The sequence below is a fragment of the Mixophyes fleayi genome, chromosome 1 (genome assembly GCF_038048845.1).
Source record: "Mixophyes fleayi isolate aMixFle1 chromosome 1, aMixFle1.hap1, whole genome shotgun sequence".
Lineage (NCBI taxonomy): Eukaryota > Metazoa > Chordata > Amphibia > Anura > Limnodynastidae > Mixophyes > Mixophyes fleayi.
In genome coordinates, this window is record NC_134402.1 from 311,814,791 (window position 1) to 311,832,933 (window position 18,143).

The 18,143-nt window shown below is 39.5% G+C and overlaps 1 protein-coding gene and 1 gene segment (V, D, J or C); both read right to left on the bottom strand.

Moving 5' to 3' along the window:
- LOC142158151 (T cell receptor alpha chain MC.7.G5-like) overlaps positions 1-18,143 on the bottom strand; it is a 350,867-nt gene that overhangs the window by 294,709 nt on the left and 38,015 nt on the right. The gene's annotated exons all lie outside the window — the stretch shown is intronic.
- Positions 5,204-18,143, bottom strand: part of LOC142158177 (T cell receptor delta variable 3-like) — a 44,407-nt gene continuing 31,467 nt past the window's right edge. Inside the window, 2 exon segments of the V gene segment in view lie at positions 5,204-5,956; positions 8,952-9,026. Of these exon segments, the coding sequence occupies positions 5,622-5,956; positions 8,952-9,026 (410 nt within the window).

The following is an 18,143-nucleotide window of genomic DNA, read 5'->3' on the forward strand; positions in this document are numbered from 1 at the left end:
TGGCCCCTTGCCCCCTGGGCCAGCCCGCCCCTGTCCCTGGTGGCCGGAAAAATATTGCGCAGTCGCGCCAGAACTGACAAAGGAGTGTGCCAGTTACAGTGGAGAGAGGAAGAATAACAGTTTTACTGGACACCAGGGTTAGGAAGAGAGGAGACAGATCTGTGAGAAGACCGATATATATTAATGAGACTGGTCGATTAATAGATGTATATGTAAAAGGCTGTATTTGTGAAAACAACAACCCTCTAGGAAAAGAAACAGTGAGAAAAGTAGTATTAGTATAATCAAACCCTGCGACTTGTGAACTAACCTGAAAAACTTATCCTTGTATTACATTAATCTGAAGTGAAAGGGAGATATACAGATTTTGCATCTGCATCAGTATAAATATTTATTTCAAAGACTGTGATATAGATGCATTCAAGATATCATATGCATCAATATAAATGTTTATTTCAATGACTGAATTATATATCAATTTATTATCATCTGCATCGTTAGTGATACGGAATTCAAATACATATCTGGTGAAAATATAATGTATAGAGAAGTAGCTGCCAACATTATTATAAGTGCACCAATGACAGCCTGGCCTGGAAGTGAGGGATAATTAGTTAATATTTAATCTAAGTAATCAGTGTAATTTAGTATTACTTTCGGGCTATTATAAAGTTATTTAGTGTGATCATCATCATCATCTATTTATATAGCGCCACTAATTCTGCAGCTCTGTACAGAGAATCTAGTATTGCTGAATTTTAGCAAAAAACTATCGCTGGCACAGCTGAGCAATACTCAGTATTTGAAGATGTGTGCATGCATAAGCAGGCTTGTCGGGAGTTGTTGACAGGGCAAGAAGAGCTACCACCAGTATGAGCTGTCTAATGCAGCCTGGGGTGGTGAAAACTGCCATTCACAGCATACACGAGCTGCCTTGACACAGGATGTGGTGTTACATCCAAAACTGGGTTCATTAGAGAGCTTACATTCTAAGTGGAAAAGGGCATAGCTGAAACAAGAGGAGTGGGTGTGGCTTAGAGTGGAGATTGGGGCAGTTGTGAGAATGCATTAGTGTTAATAATATCGTAGGGGGTAAGGTACCCAAAGAAATGTGTTTTCAGAGAGTGTCTACAGATGTGAAGGCAGTGAGAAAGAATGATTGCTGATTGGGTATCGTAGGGAATTCCATAAGGAGCACAAGTAGGTGGGAGTGAGAGGTGGTTGTCGGAGACTAGACAAAATGCAGGTCAGAGGGCGAGCTGGAGAGTATTTTGATATGAGATTTGAGATGTATGAAGTGGTGGCGTTGTTGAGGACTTTGTAGGTAAGGGTGAGTAAGTTGAATTGGATTCTTGAGAACAAAGAGATTCAGTGTAGGGATTTTCAAAGTGGTGCAGCACAGTGGAAGAGGAAGATCAGTCTTACAGCAGCATTTAGGATGTATTGAAGTGGGAATACATGGGTTTTAGGAATGCCATATAGCAGGAGGTTGCAGTAGTCAAAATGGGGCATTATGAGAGAAGGGATAAGAATTTTGGAAGCATGTTGAGTAAGAAAACGGCATATTCTGGCAATGGCTTTAAATTGGAGTTGACAGAACTGGTAGAGAGTCTGGATGTGAGGAATAAAGCAGAGGGTGCATCATCATTAACATTTATTTATATAGCGCCAGCAAATTCCATAGCGCTTTACAATTGGGAACAAACATTAATAAGACAATACTGGGTAATACATACAGATAGAGAGGTAAGAGAACCCTGCTCGCAAGCTTACAATCTATAGGATAATGTGAGTTTGAAACACAAGGGCATGTGCTACATCATATTGCACAATGGACCAGCTAGAATGCAAAGGTAAAAGTATTGAGTGGACTATGTGTGTGTGGCAATGTTGGTCAGAGGGTTGTTGTCTTGCGTTAGCTGTGTAGAGGGTGGTAATAGGGTAACCGAGGGAAATTAAGATGGTGGTTGAGGAATATCATAACCTTGTCTGAAGAGGTGGGTTTTCAGTGAACGCTTGAAGGTTTGAAGACGAGAGGAAAGTCTTACTGTGCGTTGGAGGGAATTCCACAAAGTGGGTGCAGCCCGGAAAAAATCCTGTAACCGAGAATGGGGGGATGTGATGAGAGTGGAAGAGGCGTAGATCTTGTGCAGAATGGAGGTGTCGAGTTGAAAGATAGTTTGAGACAAGTAAGGCGATGTATGTCGGTGCAATTTTGTTGATGGCCTTATATGTTAGTAGAAGAATTTTATATTGGATTCGTTGAAATACAGGCAGCCAATGTAGAGACTGACAGAGTGGCTCAGCAGAGGAATAATGGTTTGCAAGGAAAATCTAGCCGCTGTGTGCAAAATAGATTGTAGGGGTTCAAATCTGACTTTGGGAAGACCAATAAGGAGGGAATTGCAATAGTCGATGCGGGAGATGATGAGTGCATGAATTAATGATTTTGCGGTGTCTTGTGTGAGATATGTGCGTATTCTGGAAATGTTCTTTAGGTGTATGTAATATGATTTAGATATAGAGTTGATGTGGGGAATAAACGACAGTTGTGAATCAAGGATCACACCTAGGCAACAAGCTTGCGAGGTGGGATTTATGGTCATGTTATCAACAGAAATAGAAATGTCAGGCAGGAAGTTTCTGTTTTTGGGTGGCAATATTATTAATTCAGTTTTTGAAAGATTGAGTTTGAGTTGGCGAGAAGACATCCAATATGAGCTTTAGGTAGCATTGCGACATCCAGATGGTTACACAAGTGTACAGAAGGGGATAGGTCAGGGAAAGAGATATAGATTTGGGTGTTGTCAATGTAAAGGTGGTAGGGAGGCAGAATGAGCAAATTGTTTTTCCAAGAGAAGAGGTGTACAGTCATGGCCAAAAGTTTTGAGAATGACACAAGTATTGGGTTTCACAAAATTTGCTGCTTCACTGTTTTTAGACATTTTTTGTCAAATGTTGCTATGGTATTGTGGGCAGCATGGTGGCTTAGTGGTTAGCACTTCTGCCTTTCAGCATTGTGGTCCTGAGAACTGGTCAGCGTCCACTGTATCTGTGAGTTACCTGCCTAACACTGCACTGTGCCACACTCAGTGCCACTTTGTTCATATAAGTCTACAGAGGTGCAGCCTTGCATTGCCCTGCACTGCTGGGACTACTCTTTTATTCTTCCCTTATCCTGAACATAGACTAGTGCTTGTTGCCCAAAGTACTACTCTGCCCCTTTCCAGTGCACTTGTCAACACATGTTCAAGAGACATTACTTTTTGGTGTGTCCTAGAACTGGGCGAGTTACCTGCCACCTTTTGCTCTTCCAAAAATACTGATACTGGCACTACAACTCCCATTGTATTCTTGTAAGTAATTCTTAATCGCATTGACATTCTTTAGAGTTCCTACTTTTTACACTATTATCTTTAAAGTTGTAAATACAGGTTTTTACTACGGATGTAGGTTTACTCTGCTCTACTAGACCAGACACTGCAGGATGCGTACAATACCAATTTAGGATATAACATCTCAAAAGAATGCATCAAAAAAAATATATATATTCAATTAATGTTACCTGTAAATAATATAGTCAGGTAGGATTATAAATAGAATTTTAATAAAAATGTTTTTTTTATTATAATTTTTTTATTCTTTAGAAAATTATTTATTAGGCTGTCCTTAATGTCTACTGTACTTGACAGACATTTTTACAGTTGCGCCTGATTGCAGACACATGTTATAGCATGCATACGATACTTACATCACTGGGATTAGGGATTTAGACTAGCCCTATAGCTGGTGCAAGAGATATGGCAGAAAAACAAGTAACTTTGAGATGGCCGGCGCTTGATTCAGACGTGGCTGCTGACGCACAAGCTTGGCACGCCCTCATTGTGCATTGACTACGGCCACACGCCCCTTGACCTACCCATTCTCTCCCCAAAATTATAGACTGTAGTAAGTGTCCTTTGCGTCTGCATACACAGCCGACGACTTGCCTTAGTTGACGGCTGTTTGTCTCATTTCTGGGCATGCGCAGAGTGATTTTGCTTACAATGCGCTCAGAATCGGCAGATACGTGCCTTAATGACTCAGGCCCTAAGAGTGTAACCTCTTCATTACTATGATAGCCCCTGATCTATGCACAAATAACTTTAGTGGCATGATACTGATACACAGCTTTATTCCTCTTCTAATGTGCCAAGTATATTATCCTGCTTAGGAGTCATTTAAAGTGTTTTAACAGCATTGCATTTAAAGCATAGTTGCCCATGCTCCTGAATTTCTGAGAGTTCTCCTGGACTCCCGGGAGAGCAAGGCAAACTCCCGGTTCCTAATCGCCACTATAGCTGTGAGGCGGGGGAGGAGTGCTGTAATTGGCCGGAAGCCATTATTGATTATTTTGGAGGCGGGGCCAATGGGTCATGTCATTTGGCCCCGCCTCCAAAACAACAATCACGGCTTTCTGCCAATTACAGCAGGGGGTGTGGCCACGGTAATGCTAGTTTTGCTGCGTAAGCCCCGCCCACCTCACCCTGATCTTCTGGAGGAGTTGTTGCCACTATTGGCAAGTATGATTTAAAGTGTTTTGACATCATTTTTGTTATTCATCTTCTATTGCATTCAATATGCTTTTGTCTCATCATCTTATTGTCTTATGGTCATTAAATAGAACTACTGTGCATCACTTTTAGTTAATATTGCTCTGTAAATATTAGTACATTGTTTCCATCTATTATCTTCTTGTAGCAACATTACTCTGCATCTTCTCCATCATACCAGATATTAAACTACTGATTGTATTCCGCCCACTATCAGGACTTCAAATAAACATGCCATAAACATGCCAAGCGATTTATTTCCTTTACCTCTGAGTGTCTGTGTGCATTTCCACAAGTTACTTGTAGTGAGTCAGGTGGGTGTTTCCCAATTCCACGCCTGTTGGACCTGGCTAGGTTCTACAGCCTGATGAGCCGGAATGATTTGGGTGAAAGCACTGCATTGAGAAGTCAGGAAAAGGTGAAATGACCCTAATAGTGAGGTTTGCCACCCCTCTCCCTTCTAGGAGCATTGAGGCACCCTGCATACAGGTGCTACATTTAAAAATTTCTAAACTTTAAAAAATGTTTAACAATTAAAAACCTTTCTAAATTGAAAAATGCTTTATTCAAGGAATAAATACATTTTTTATTATACAAGATGGTGATAACAGAACAGGTATACTATTGCTTGTACATGTACAGGATTAAATGGATAAAAAGCCCTCTCGCTTTTGTACTTTCGTAAATCTGCGCCATAGATGCAATATATTGAAGAGTATTGCAAAAATACAATATAACAAATACAAGGTGTTAAACAAATAACAACAGCAGGACCATTTTTTTCTACAGTGCTTGTATTGTCTGTCCTTGAGGGACATCAGTTCAGAAATCAGAAATCAGTTATTTTTGTGCAGACATAAAGTATATTGTTCTATTTTATTGTTTTAAAAAAAAACACTAACACTCAAGACCACAGGGTAAGTTAATAGAGAGCATTTTTGCACTACGGGCTTAATCAATTATGGCATGTATGGAGATAATGCTGCCACCTAGTGGCCTAGTGCTAAATTGCAAACTGGGAGAAGCCCCTTATTGTACGTTGTCTAAATGGCATGCACACACTGTGGGGTTGATTGCACAATAATATGTCCCAGAGTCAGATGTTTTCAAGTCTTTAATTTTCAGAGGGAGCTGACGACCGTCCTTGATGTGTGTATACTCTAAACGACCTTTCAGGTGGTCTGCTAAATCATTCTCTTCTGTGAGATCTTGTAGGAGAAACTGCAAAGTTTTCCCAGGCTTCTGAAAGTACCAGAACACAGCATACGCTCTCACATCATAATCGCAGCCCATCGTGATCTCCATTCCCTCCTGCAGTGTAGTTTGATTGGATGTCTGGGTAACTTGTTCCGCTAATACAGAACCTGAAAGTAAAACACGGACAAGAAAAAAAAGTAAGAAAACTGGTTCATATAAAAATATTCATACCAAAATACATTGACACATAATTTCACATATTTTACTGAATTTTAGGCTAAGAGAGTTGCGGAAGATGGAACCTTGACATACAGCGCCACAATGGACTCACTTATCAATTTTAATGCTGTCCAATTTGGTACTTGCAGTGTTTAAGCTCACACCTTCTAAAATAGAAAAACAATCAAATTCAGCTACTCACTAATACTGCTACTTACTAATAATAACTGCATCCAGTAAAAGCAGAAGAGAGACAAAGCGATACATGTTTGATGCTGTAACTGAGGCACAAGTAGCAAACTGCTGGTTAAAAGCATTACACAGGAAAGGGGAGGAGACACTGTGAGACAGCTTTTCAATGGTATGAACGTACCTACAAAGAAGTAATATTAAATACAGCTGAAATATGTTTTAGAATATGTACCCCTCTATTCCTATGATGAATATTTATAATAACAATATTCACAATGAAAAATTCCCATTTTACAATTATAGAGCAAAGCTGGAAATCACAATCAACTATACCACCAAAGACACAGCAACCATAATTGCCTACATTTTGGACCTCCCCCATCCCTGGAGTTCTTAATGATTTCTGTGTAAGGTGTTATTGCCTGGCAAGGTGGATTGGGAACTAATAGTGGCCCTAAAAAAATTCTGAAAGTTGCCTCATGTAGGCAAGATCAAATGCGAGGCAAAGTCAATGCAACACTCAATTGTAGGTGGAGTCACAACCTGGGGCATATTTAGACTATTCTCTTAGGGGGCGGTTTATTGATTCATCCAGACTCCTCCCCCTTTCTAGTCCTGACTCCTCCAACTCTCTTTTCCCGACTCCTGTAGGCCCTACAACTTTGTGTCTCACAAATTAATGTATTTTAGGATACAAGTCTGTCAGGTTTGTTCTTTGCTTTATTTTAAGTAAAACACTATGTAGCTATAAAATCACAATAATAAGAATAACAAATAATAGATATGTCTGTACTATCATCACACTGCTGCCCCTTTTCACATTGTGCCCCCATATCATGTTGCTGCCCCTTTTTCACACTGTGTCTCTTTTCACAAGGTCCCCCTTCACCACACACTCTTTCTGTCAGCTGCTCCTCTCAGTGCAGCTCCTCATTGACAGCGCCGGATGTGAAGGTGGTGTCATGCACGACTGTCAGTGAGGAGAAGGAAGGACTGAGTGAAGCACTGTCCCATTGCAGAGGAGGCGGCAGTGTGCTATGGGGGGCAATCTCCACAATCGACACCCCCCTGGATCCGCCCCTGGTCACAACAATGGACACTCAGAGCATGTCACAGTAGGTGAAGCTAACACACAAGTAGGCAAAGCATTGCACATGTAGGGAGAGCAAACACAAGTAGGTATAACAGTTTGTAGAGATCCCAAAGTTAGCACTGAAGTGATAGTAGTGAGTAATTTAATGTCGGGGCTGGTGGGAGGTAAATTGGTCTACATATTAAATATGAATGCTATTAATTTAATGTTGTGGCTGGTTTGGGAAAGGAGACATATTTATTAAAGGTAAGCACTATTAATTTAATGTTGGCTTTTGGAGGAAGGAAGGCATATTTATTAAATGTGAATGCTATTAATTTAAGTTTAGGGCTGGTTGGCGGAAGGAGGCCTATTTAATAAAAAATAAAAATAAATTAATGTATTGTCGGCCTTGTTTGGGGTAGGGTGGCCCAGGATCAGCTCTCCTGGAAGTCCATAGTACATTTCCCTTTTCCAAACAGGACCCCAACATTCCAGGATCCAGCCAAGAAGCAACTGAACTTAAGACACCGACCGCAGCACCAGGTAGTCAAATTTGCAAGAACAGGTAAGAGAGAACAGCACAGGGTTGGAGAATGATCTAGCAACTGTAAAAGTTACTACTTTGGTACCCATGGCTACCAGAGCATGCTGGCCCCAAGCCAGAGAAACAAGGCTATAAGAGAAAGGTTCTGAGCATAGGGCTCACTTGCCAGTGAAATCATCACATGTGTAGTGTTTGGGCTGCTTTTTAAATGTACCTACTGCTGGAGCCTTTACCGTTCAATTTAATTGATCCATTAATTTCAATATTTGTACATGCATATTTTTTTCTTAACTCCTAAAGTTTCTGAAACCTGTGAAAACCTTTTTACATGATAAATGCAGTGTTTTACTAAATCAATTTTTTTATAGACTTTTCATCTATATTTATAACTGGGAAAGTGGTTATTACAGTGATTTTGCAATGTAGCGATTAGTTTTGGAGGTTTGTAAAACTTCTGATACCTCTGTCAATTTGCCTTTAATACATTTGCTGTTTACAAAACTGTTCTGTAAATCATTAAAAAATAGTGACTTGTATAACTATTTCTGAAAACGGACCTTTAGTAGATCCATAAGTATTATCTAATTAAAATCTATGTTATTTGTTTCTTATGGATACAAAAGTAAAATAATAAATAAAATAATACATGTTGTGTAATTAATAATGCCTTAAAGTTTGGGGAGTTGACTAGGAAGCTGCAGGAGATTATTTATTCTTAAAATATAAATATTAATACCATTTGTTTTTACCATTTGCTTTTTTACATGTTTCCGCATTCTCCAACTTTATGATAAACAGAAAAATATTTATGCAAACTTTTTGGGTGCTTTGTTGGTTATTTCATACACAATACTGGTTATATCCTTCAGATGTTGGGTGTTTGATTTCTGTACAAGGCTGCAGTCTGTCACTGTCACTGTGTCACTCACAGCACAGTAATACACAGCTGTGTCTTCCCCCTTCACATTCAGTATATGGAGCTGTGTAGTAAGTGTATTTTTCTCTATAGTCATTGTGTACCTTGGGATAAGGTTCGTAGCTGTGTTAAGACCATGAGCACAAATCTCTAATCCGAGCCCAGGAACATTCTTGTACCAGGCTAAAAACTGATAATCTTTTATAGTATGATTACAGTTCAGGATGACATTCTGGTCTTCTCTAGTCTGATGATACAGATCCTGGGACACCTGAGTGTTTGATCTCCCATCTGGAAAAGAGAAAAATATATAATATTAGTAGTTTGTGCAACTACTTTTACATGCCTAATATATCATTTCTATTTGTTGCAGCGTAATACCAAGTACATAAAAAGTAAAATTCTTGTAATAATAACAATATAACTTGTATTTACTAATCATGATTTATTGGACTCTTAAAAACAATAATACTTTTACTGTATTCATTGTTCCATAGTTCCATGTACTGTTTTGTTTTCTGCAATAAACTGTGTTTCTATATTTACCATCCCATTGTCATAATAAAGCAGCTTTCATACTTGCAAATATTGTAGCGAAAAGTATGACCCGCAGAGTGCGTATAATGCTCTTCCTCTGAAACATGTTGTACAATGAAAGGCATATGAGAAGGATGTCTGAGTGATCTTGTAGAACAATATAAAACATTTTGAAGAAGTCACACTTCCAGCCCCTCCTTCCTGTTATTTGGTGTGACAGATGCTCTGTATGTATATACTGTATATGAAGACTGACACTCAAAATGTGCATTGTTACCTAATTGCCACATATCACAACTGCCTTTTATCCTCTTGTCATTTCTACAGCTTATATTCAGAGTATAATGCATTAAATAACACATAGGGTATGTGCACAGTAGCATCCTCCACCCCCCACAAAAAAAGTATGTATTTATTATGATCCTTTTATTATGATTTGGTAAGAAAATGTACTATGTTCGTATAGCTTTTTCCCCCTTTGTTTTTTTAAATAATTTATATTTACAGTTTTTGCATGTAAATCACATTTTAATATGGATTGGAAATGCATTTTGTTTGTTTTAGATCTATCCCCAAAGCTTCAATGCTAAAAAATACAATGCAATATTAAGAAATCCAACTCTGCCCACTCAGTAAAAAGTGAAACGCTGCAGGTTTTTACCCGGTCAGGTTATTATGAAATACACCCAACGACATCCCGGCACACAGATGGTCGTCATTTTTAAGGGTGACACTATTCTTCCTGCTGTTAAGGGAGCAATGCAAGGAGGCGCCACCTGTACAATGTACAAGCCTTCGTAAAAAACAATATACAGCATCTGTTGCCCTTAAAAATGACGTCCATCTGTGTGCCGGATGACGATGGGTTGCAATTGTTGCAGGTCAGTTTTTCAAACAGTTAGGATTACCAATATGTCAGGAATGACGGGTTCGCCATTGTCATGTCGCTGTAAATGTTGTAGAGCAGCTTTGGAAGGGCATGATGTTTGCATTGTGTAGCAGTTATGAGGATGATCTCTGTGGTCTCTAGAGTCACTAGAATACTGAATAATAGTCAGGTGGGGCTGGTAGAGGTTTGTATTTTTGTATAGCTCTTTGACAACAATTTTCATATATTTTATTGCCTACATATGCCTGTGCTATGGGGTAGTTTTATCTGGCCATAATGGAGTGTTGTGTTTGGACAGCATGGTGGCTAAGTGGTTAGCACTTCTGCCTCACAGCACTGGGGTCTTGAGTTCAATTCCCGACCATGGCCTTATCTGTGAGGAGTTTGTATGTTCTCCCCGTGTTTGCGTGTGTTTCCTCCGGGTGCTCCGGTTTCCTCCCACAGTCCAAAAACATACTGGTAGGTTAATTGGCTGCTATCGACTTGACCCTAGTCTTTCTCTCTCTGTCTGTGTGTGTGTGTGTTAGATAATTTAGACTGTAAGCTCCAATGGGGCAGTGACTGATGTGAATGAGTTCTCTGTACAGCGCTGCGGGATTAGTGGCACTATATAAATAAATGGGGATGATGATGACTAAAGGGCCTAATCATTTGGGGTTTGTTAACATTTTGCATTATAATACAATTGCTGCATGTTTTCAAAACAGGACCTCGAATTTCCACAAGCAAGTTAGAAGACAACAAAGCTGCAAGAACAAGCAAGAAAGAAGAACAAGAGCTGGTAAGAGAGATTGCACAATCTTTATAAATGTGAATGCTGGAGAATTCTCCTGAATATTCATATTCAAGAATAGCCCTAACCGTCTATATTGGGAGAAGGATGGGGGGGGGGGGGTGCTACTGCTGAAACAGCCTATATTGGGGGAAGGATGGGGGAGGCTACGACTGAAATAGCCTAGGGCGGCAGGAACCCTTAATCGGGTCCTGGCAATGAGACCTTGGTGCTTGACTGCCACTATCCTGAAGAAGGGGTTGGATGTGTTGAAAAATAGGAGAGTGAAATTTTCACTATTCGAGACGTTATCTTCCAGCCAACTGGAGACACAGACTGAAAAGAGAACAACTACACTCTTAGCACAGATTCACTTGGAGGTGTCCTGGGAGAGTAGAGAATGATCCTGTTTGTTGCCAACTTCCCCTTGTATCTCACTGACAGGCCCTTCGGTCGCCTGTCCGTGAGCAGTGAGTGCAGGGCCACAGGGTAAGAAAGTGTGGAGAGAACATAGTAAACAATATTTTTACTTCCCCCTTTAAAAAATAGTCTAATAGTGTACATTTCATGCAGAAGTCCTGCACCCTTCACAAATTACAGAATTATTTTTTTTTAATACAAGTTTAATTCCATGTACATCTTCTGTACTACACCCTCAATAGCTCACTAGTTTGCATGCAAATCTCAAGTAGTTTGATTGTTTGTTTTTGCCCTGATAGCTCTATTGTATTGTAAAAAAAAAAAACATTTTTACTGTCCTATTTTAAGCTTTTCAGCTGTCAGCAGTATAGGGGTTTATGAGATGCTTCATTGTTTTGATTTTATTGGACTGCTATGTTTAAACGATAAGGAAGGTGTTTGATGAAATAGAAGAGAGAGGCTGACTGTATGTATGTGTACAGTACATGTCTACACTCCACACATCCTTTCCAATGTAACCCTTCCAGCATATACATCATGTTCTGCTCTTGCTTTGCCTACTTATTTTGTACTTGAAGTGCTTTTAGATAAAGCAAATAAATTGTGCTTAATAAGTTACCAAAAAAAATTAATTGTTTAGTTATTTAAGCCCAGGGCATGCATCATGTCAACATATATGAGCTCTGCAATTATTTTTAAAAGGAATGCAGTGTCTTCACTTTCTCAGGTCAACTTATCGTAGAGGGTGATCTGCAAGTTTCATTATGGCTTATAGCAGGGGATGGCAAACCTCGACGCGTGTGTTAGACGTTGCACGCAGACCACTTCTGTCTGGCACGGCGGCTCTCCGCAGCTGCTTCACTAAAGCAGCGGATGAAACGGAGCTTCTGCTCATGCGCTGCAGCTCAGTTTCGTGAGTCATTGGCTGCTTTAGTGAAGCAGGTCCCAGGTTCTGAAACAGAACACGTGTCTTTAAAAGTAAGTATGAGGCACAATATAAATTGGGGACACAACTATGTGGCATACTATGAATTGAGGGGCACAACTATTTGGCATACTATAATGATCATCACCATTTATTTATATACTATGAATTGGGGGCACAACTATATGGCATATTATGATTTAGGGGCACAACTATGTGGCATAATATGAATTGGGGACATTACTCTGTGGCATAAATTGAATTGTGGCATAAAAGGATTTGGGGGCACTACTGTGTAGCATAATATGAACTGGGCCATTACTGTGCATCATGAACAGGAGCTATCGTATTGAGAAGTAGAAGTGCCATTTTTGTTTATTTTACTTTAGATTTTGTATGTTCTATAATTAGATTAAGAGAACTGGGAACTGGCTTTGATTCGATGAAAGGTGAAATTAGGAGGTTGTTTTGGAGAGAACAAATAATGGAGAAAAGATGACCAATAAAGTGCTATAAAGCATCTATAAAGCCCATTATTACGCAAGTTAAAACTTATGCCATCTATTGTTCACACCATAAAAATTAGGAAATCTACCCTGATATATACAGCCATCCTATTACTTGTGGTCATGGATCCTAATGATCTCTTCCTCAACTGATAACCTCATCACACATGAGGCATGTACTACAGGACATGAGAGCTGTCCCACGTGTGCAGACATCAAGAGAAGTAGACCAAAGACGATGCAGTGCTGGAATGAAAGAAGGTAAGTGTAGGGAGAAGGTGATTTCAATGTAGTTTAGGTGGGTGCATGTGCTATTATATTAATAGTGTGTATATTATTGTGGCTTTATTAATTTATTGGTGGGGTTATGGTGGTGCCTATGGGATAATTTAATGGTGAGGTGGTTTTAGGTCTAATAATTTAATGTGTGGCTGAGTCTGGGGAGAAGGGTGGCCTTTTTGTTAAGTGAGATTACTAATTATTTAGTGTTAGCTTTTTAAGGAGGGTAATAGGTTTATTATTAATTGCTGGGCTGCTTGGGGGGAGTTTGTGTATTGATTAAATGTAAATACTATTAATTAATGTCTTTGAGGGGAATATGTTTATTTTGTAAATGTGAATATTATTAATTTAATGTCAGAGCTGTTTGCCTAATTATTAAAGGTGGGAACTATTGATTTAGCATTGAAACTGGTTTGGGAAGGGGGCTAGAGTGTTCCCGCATTGCTAGGCTTTCCATATTTAATCTTTCTATCCTTTTTTCAAACAGGACCCCAACATTCCAGGATCCAGAAAGCAGGTGAGCTTAAGACATCAGCAGCAGCAGGTAGTGAACGCTGCAAGAACAGGTAGGAGAGAGTAGCACAGTCTGCCAACTGTTATCATTCTAGTGGGGCCATGACTTTGTCCCGATCTAAGGGGTGGGGCATAAACTATGCACTCTTTATATATATTGCATTCTTTATAGACTGCATTATGCCACTAGCCATGTTCCTCATAGGTCCCCCCTCTGGTTTCTGGGCACACCTCCTCTGGTGAGCCCCTCTCTTTGCATTCCCCCTTCATGCCCCAGTCCGACACTGGGTATACTTACACCCAAATTCAACAAGGAATACTTGTGGTGGTAAGTCAAGTGTAGGTCTGCTCTGCACTGCTCTATTAGACAAGACACTGCAGGATGTGTCCAATACATATGTGGAATATGAAATCACAAAAGAACGCACAGAAAAAAAAAACTATTCAACTACTGTCACCTGTTAATAATACAGTTATTAATGATAAAACATTAAAAAATAAGAAAGTGGGGTTTTTTTATTGTTATTTTCCGATTAAACACATTAATTAGTACATTCTGAATGTCTATTGTAAATAAAATAATTTTTTACTGTTGCTCCTGTCTGCAAACGGATGCATACACAGCTGTCATCACTAATGATCAGGATTTAGACTAGACCTCTAGCTGGAGCAAGAGACACGGCTGAAAAACAAGTACCTGAGATTTGCCCAGAGCTTAAATCGTACGCTGCTGCATGCTCTCGAGATTGGCACGCCTTTACTGTACATTGACTTTGGGGAAACGCCCCATCCCCACTCTGTTTACTCCCTGAAATCGTAGGCTGTAGTAAGTGTCTTTTGTACTTAAGGTGAATCGAACATGGCTGATTTCTGTGGCGTATGGTCAGTTCTGGGCATGCGCAGATTTTGCATGTTGTACTCTAAGACTATATCCCAATTTATTAATTTAAATTATTAGTCATTATTTGATCAACTGTTTACATTAATTTGTTTATTATTTATTTCTCTTTTTCACTTTATTTCTTTCATTTTTGAATTCTTAAAGCAAAAGGATTCCAGCCAAGTACTCCGCCCAGTGATCCAAGGGACTCCACTCCTAAACTCCATTCAGATTCCCACTGCAACAATCAGCCACGGTAAGTAAAAAGGAGATATGTTTACTATTATAAAGTAAAGCAAATAGCACTTTATGCATCAAATTTCAAAAAAAATACTACGGTTATGCAAACTATTACGTGACTGCTACTTCTACAAGTCTAACAGCACCCTCTAGTGTATTTGATGGTTTAATTCAGATTATACTTTAATTCCAGAAAAAAATATTAAAATTAGTTGTAAAAATACATATTGTTATTAGTAAATAATGCACCTGCCATTTGCTTATCAAGAGCAAGCGATGACTGAATCCCTCCTGCCTCTTCCTATGCCATTTAGGATGTCCTCATTATCATCTTGCTCCATCCTTCCCTGGGAGACCCTCCGCTGCTGCCCTCCAGAACATTGTGAATGATGAGGGTAGCAAGTTGTTGGAGGGAGACCAAGGTCAGGGAAAGGGGGCAGGGGTAATACTGGAGGGCTACAGTGAATGAGCTTATACTCCGCCTCAAGTACTGCTGCCTGTACTCAAGGTAATCAAATGACAGGTGACCCTATAATTAACAATTACCATAAATGATACACATCTTTAGCGCTCTTTTTATAAATATTTTTGTGCCCACTTCAATGTTTATTGGTGGTTTGATATTTGTACGAGGCTGCAGTCTGTCACTATCACTGTGTCTCTCACTGCACAGTAATACACAGCTGCGTCTTCCACCTTCCCATTCATTATATAAAGCTGTGTAGTAAGTGTGTTTTTGTCCACAGTCATTGAGTACCGTGGGATAAGGTTATTAACTGTGGTAAAACCAGAAGCACAAATCTCTAGAGCGAGCCCAGGAACATGCTTGTACCAGAGCAGGAGATCATACGTTTTTATAGTATGATTACAGTTCAGGCTGACATTCTGGTCTTCTCTAGTCTGATGATAGGAATCCTGGGATACCTGAGTATCTGATTGTACATCTGGAAAATAGAATACAATTGTAATTATTAGTATATTTGTGGCAATACTATCCATAATTATATAAAATAACTTCTGATTGCTGCACTAAAATAACTATTACATGACAAAGAACATATTGAATTTTCATGGCACCGACTAGAACGTTTATCTAGAAATAACTTTTAGTCACTCTCATTCTGCATAATTTCAAACCAAAAATACAAAGAATTTTTATTACGGCACCTATTATGTTTAGCTACACTTACAGTGTTGAACATTTTGTTTTGTATAAAATGTATTCTCTTGTTTTCAGCAGGAATGATCCTTATTTTCACTATTCCTTTGATTATAATAAAAAAATATTTCTCACCTGAAAACATAGTCGTAAAAATGAAGACCCACAGAATTATTGTTATGCTACTACTCCAAATCATGTTATACATGTTGTACAGTGGTAGACTGATATGTATCAGCAGGATGCCTGAGGGTTTTTGTAGAAAGAACAAGGTGAAACATATTTCACAAGTCAAACCCCCTCCCCTCCTCTTTATGGGGTGTGACAGTGCATTGTATAATGCTTTAAATTCATGAAAAAGTCCCCGGTTTAGTGGAAACCAGCCCAAGCTGTCAGACACATTAATGATGGATGACAAAAAGAGCACTATATAAACACCTTTACAGTAAAGTGGTTGTACTCAGAATCTTCCTATCACAATAGATATTAGGATATAGATACATTATAGATATAGGAGACAGAGTTTAATTTCTGGTTCTGGATGTTGAATTGAATGGTTGTGGATATGTTAATACATAATATGTTAATCCAAATCTACTATATAAATGCCTAGTGGCGTGTGTGAAAGAAAAAAAAACAAGCTGCAGCGCCACCTGCTGGGCAGAGTTATACACTGACCTATATATTTCTTGAAGGAGAAGTGACAGTTGGGAGTGGTTGGTGGTTGCCATGAGTGACAGTGGGGAGTTTTTAACACCTTAAAGAGCTTGATGAAGGATGTGGCGATGAAGATGAAGAATGAGGTGATGGAGAAAAATGATGAGGTAGTGACATGTGGACAAAACCACGGTAAAAAAGGGCGCTTGCGTCGGGAAGTAACGCTCTTCCCCTGAGGAGGCCTGGGCTAGGCCCAAATGCATGACAAGAACCTTTTTAACACCTTAAGTAGCTTGATTTGACTAGAATGCATGAGTATCATGCACGGGTTAACTTGTAAATACATATATATATATATATATATATATATATATATATATATATATACTTGCAATTTAATCACAAATAAATCACAAATGCCTTAAGAAATAAGGGTATGTGCAACAACACTACACTGAAAACTATTTTTGTATCTGTATAGATCCTATATCCATAACAGTGGACAATAAAGATCCGGAGAAAACAAACCACATTAATCATGTAGCCAGGACACTCCCTAACCCCCCCCCCCTCATCTCCATCTTATTTAAACTATTGTAATGTCCTCAATATGCGAAACCAGATAAATAGTTGTGACTTTCCATAAAGATTGTATAGTCAATGTCTTATCGAAGACAGGTTTTAATGGTTTTAATCAAAAATAGATGTATAGCTTTTAAGTGAGCTTGGCCGCAAGATGGCACTGTCACTGTTCTGAGGAAGTCTAAGAGCTCATGTACAATGATGTTTTAATAAATGCATGTTACATGTTTTTGTAACACCTTTAAGAGTCCAATCGTCCTGGGTTTCCCCTGGTTCTACATGCAGAACCCAGTTTTGGAGGACAAAACAGATACAAGGGTAGGGTAAATCATACCAGAACACTTGCCTACAACCAGTGAGAATGGCATCGGTATGTACAACTGCCCAAGGTGAGAAGACTAAACTTGGATCAAAGGGGCTACCTGAGCAGTACTGAGGGTTCATCAGGGTCTTTGACAAAGCAGAAGCACTCCCACCTCACAGAGGATAGGACTGCCAGGTCGACCTGCTCTCTGGCACCATGCCCTCGAGGTGCCAGGAAATGTCTGAACCTGAAACAAGGGCCATGACCACAAATATACAGAAAAACTTAGAGCAAGGATTCATTGGGGAAACAAGATATCCCGCCAGTGCAGGCTTTTTTGTAGCAAAGAAGGTTGATTACCTAAGACCCTGCATCGATTATCAGGGCTTAAAGAAATAACAATCAAGAATCGTAACCCCCTCTCACTGATCTCGGCGCTCTTCAAGAGGCTCCATCAGGCCACATTTCCACCAAACTGAACCACTGAGGAGCCTACAACCTGATCCGTATAAGAGCGGGTGATGAATGAAAGATGGCATTCAACATTAAGGATGGGCACTACGAAAACCGGGTCATGCCTTTTGACTTGTCACATGACTCACATGGTATCAGTAAGGCTATTGATTTGATCCTCCGAGAATTCTGGTGGCCCACTGACAGGAAGGATGTCTTCTCCTTCGTTCAATCGTGTACTACTTGTACACACACCAAGGTACGATGGATACTGTCTTCTGGGCTCTTC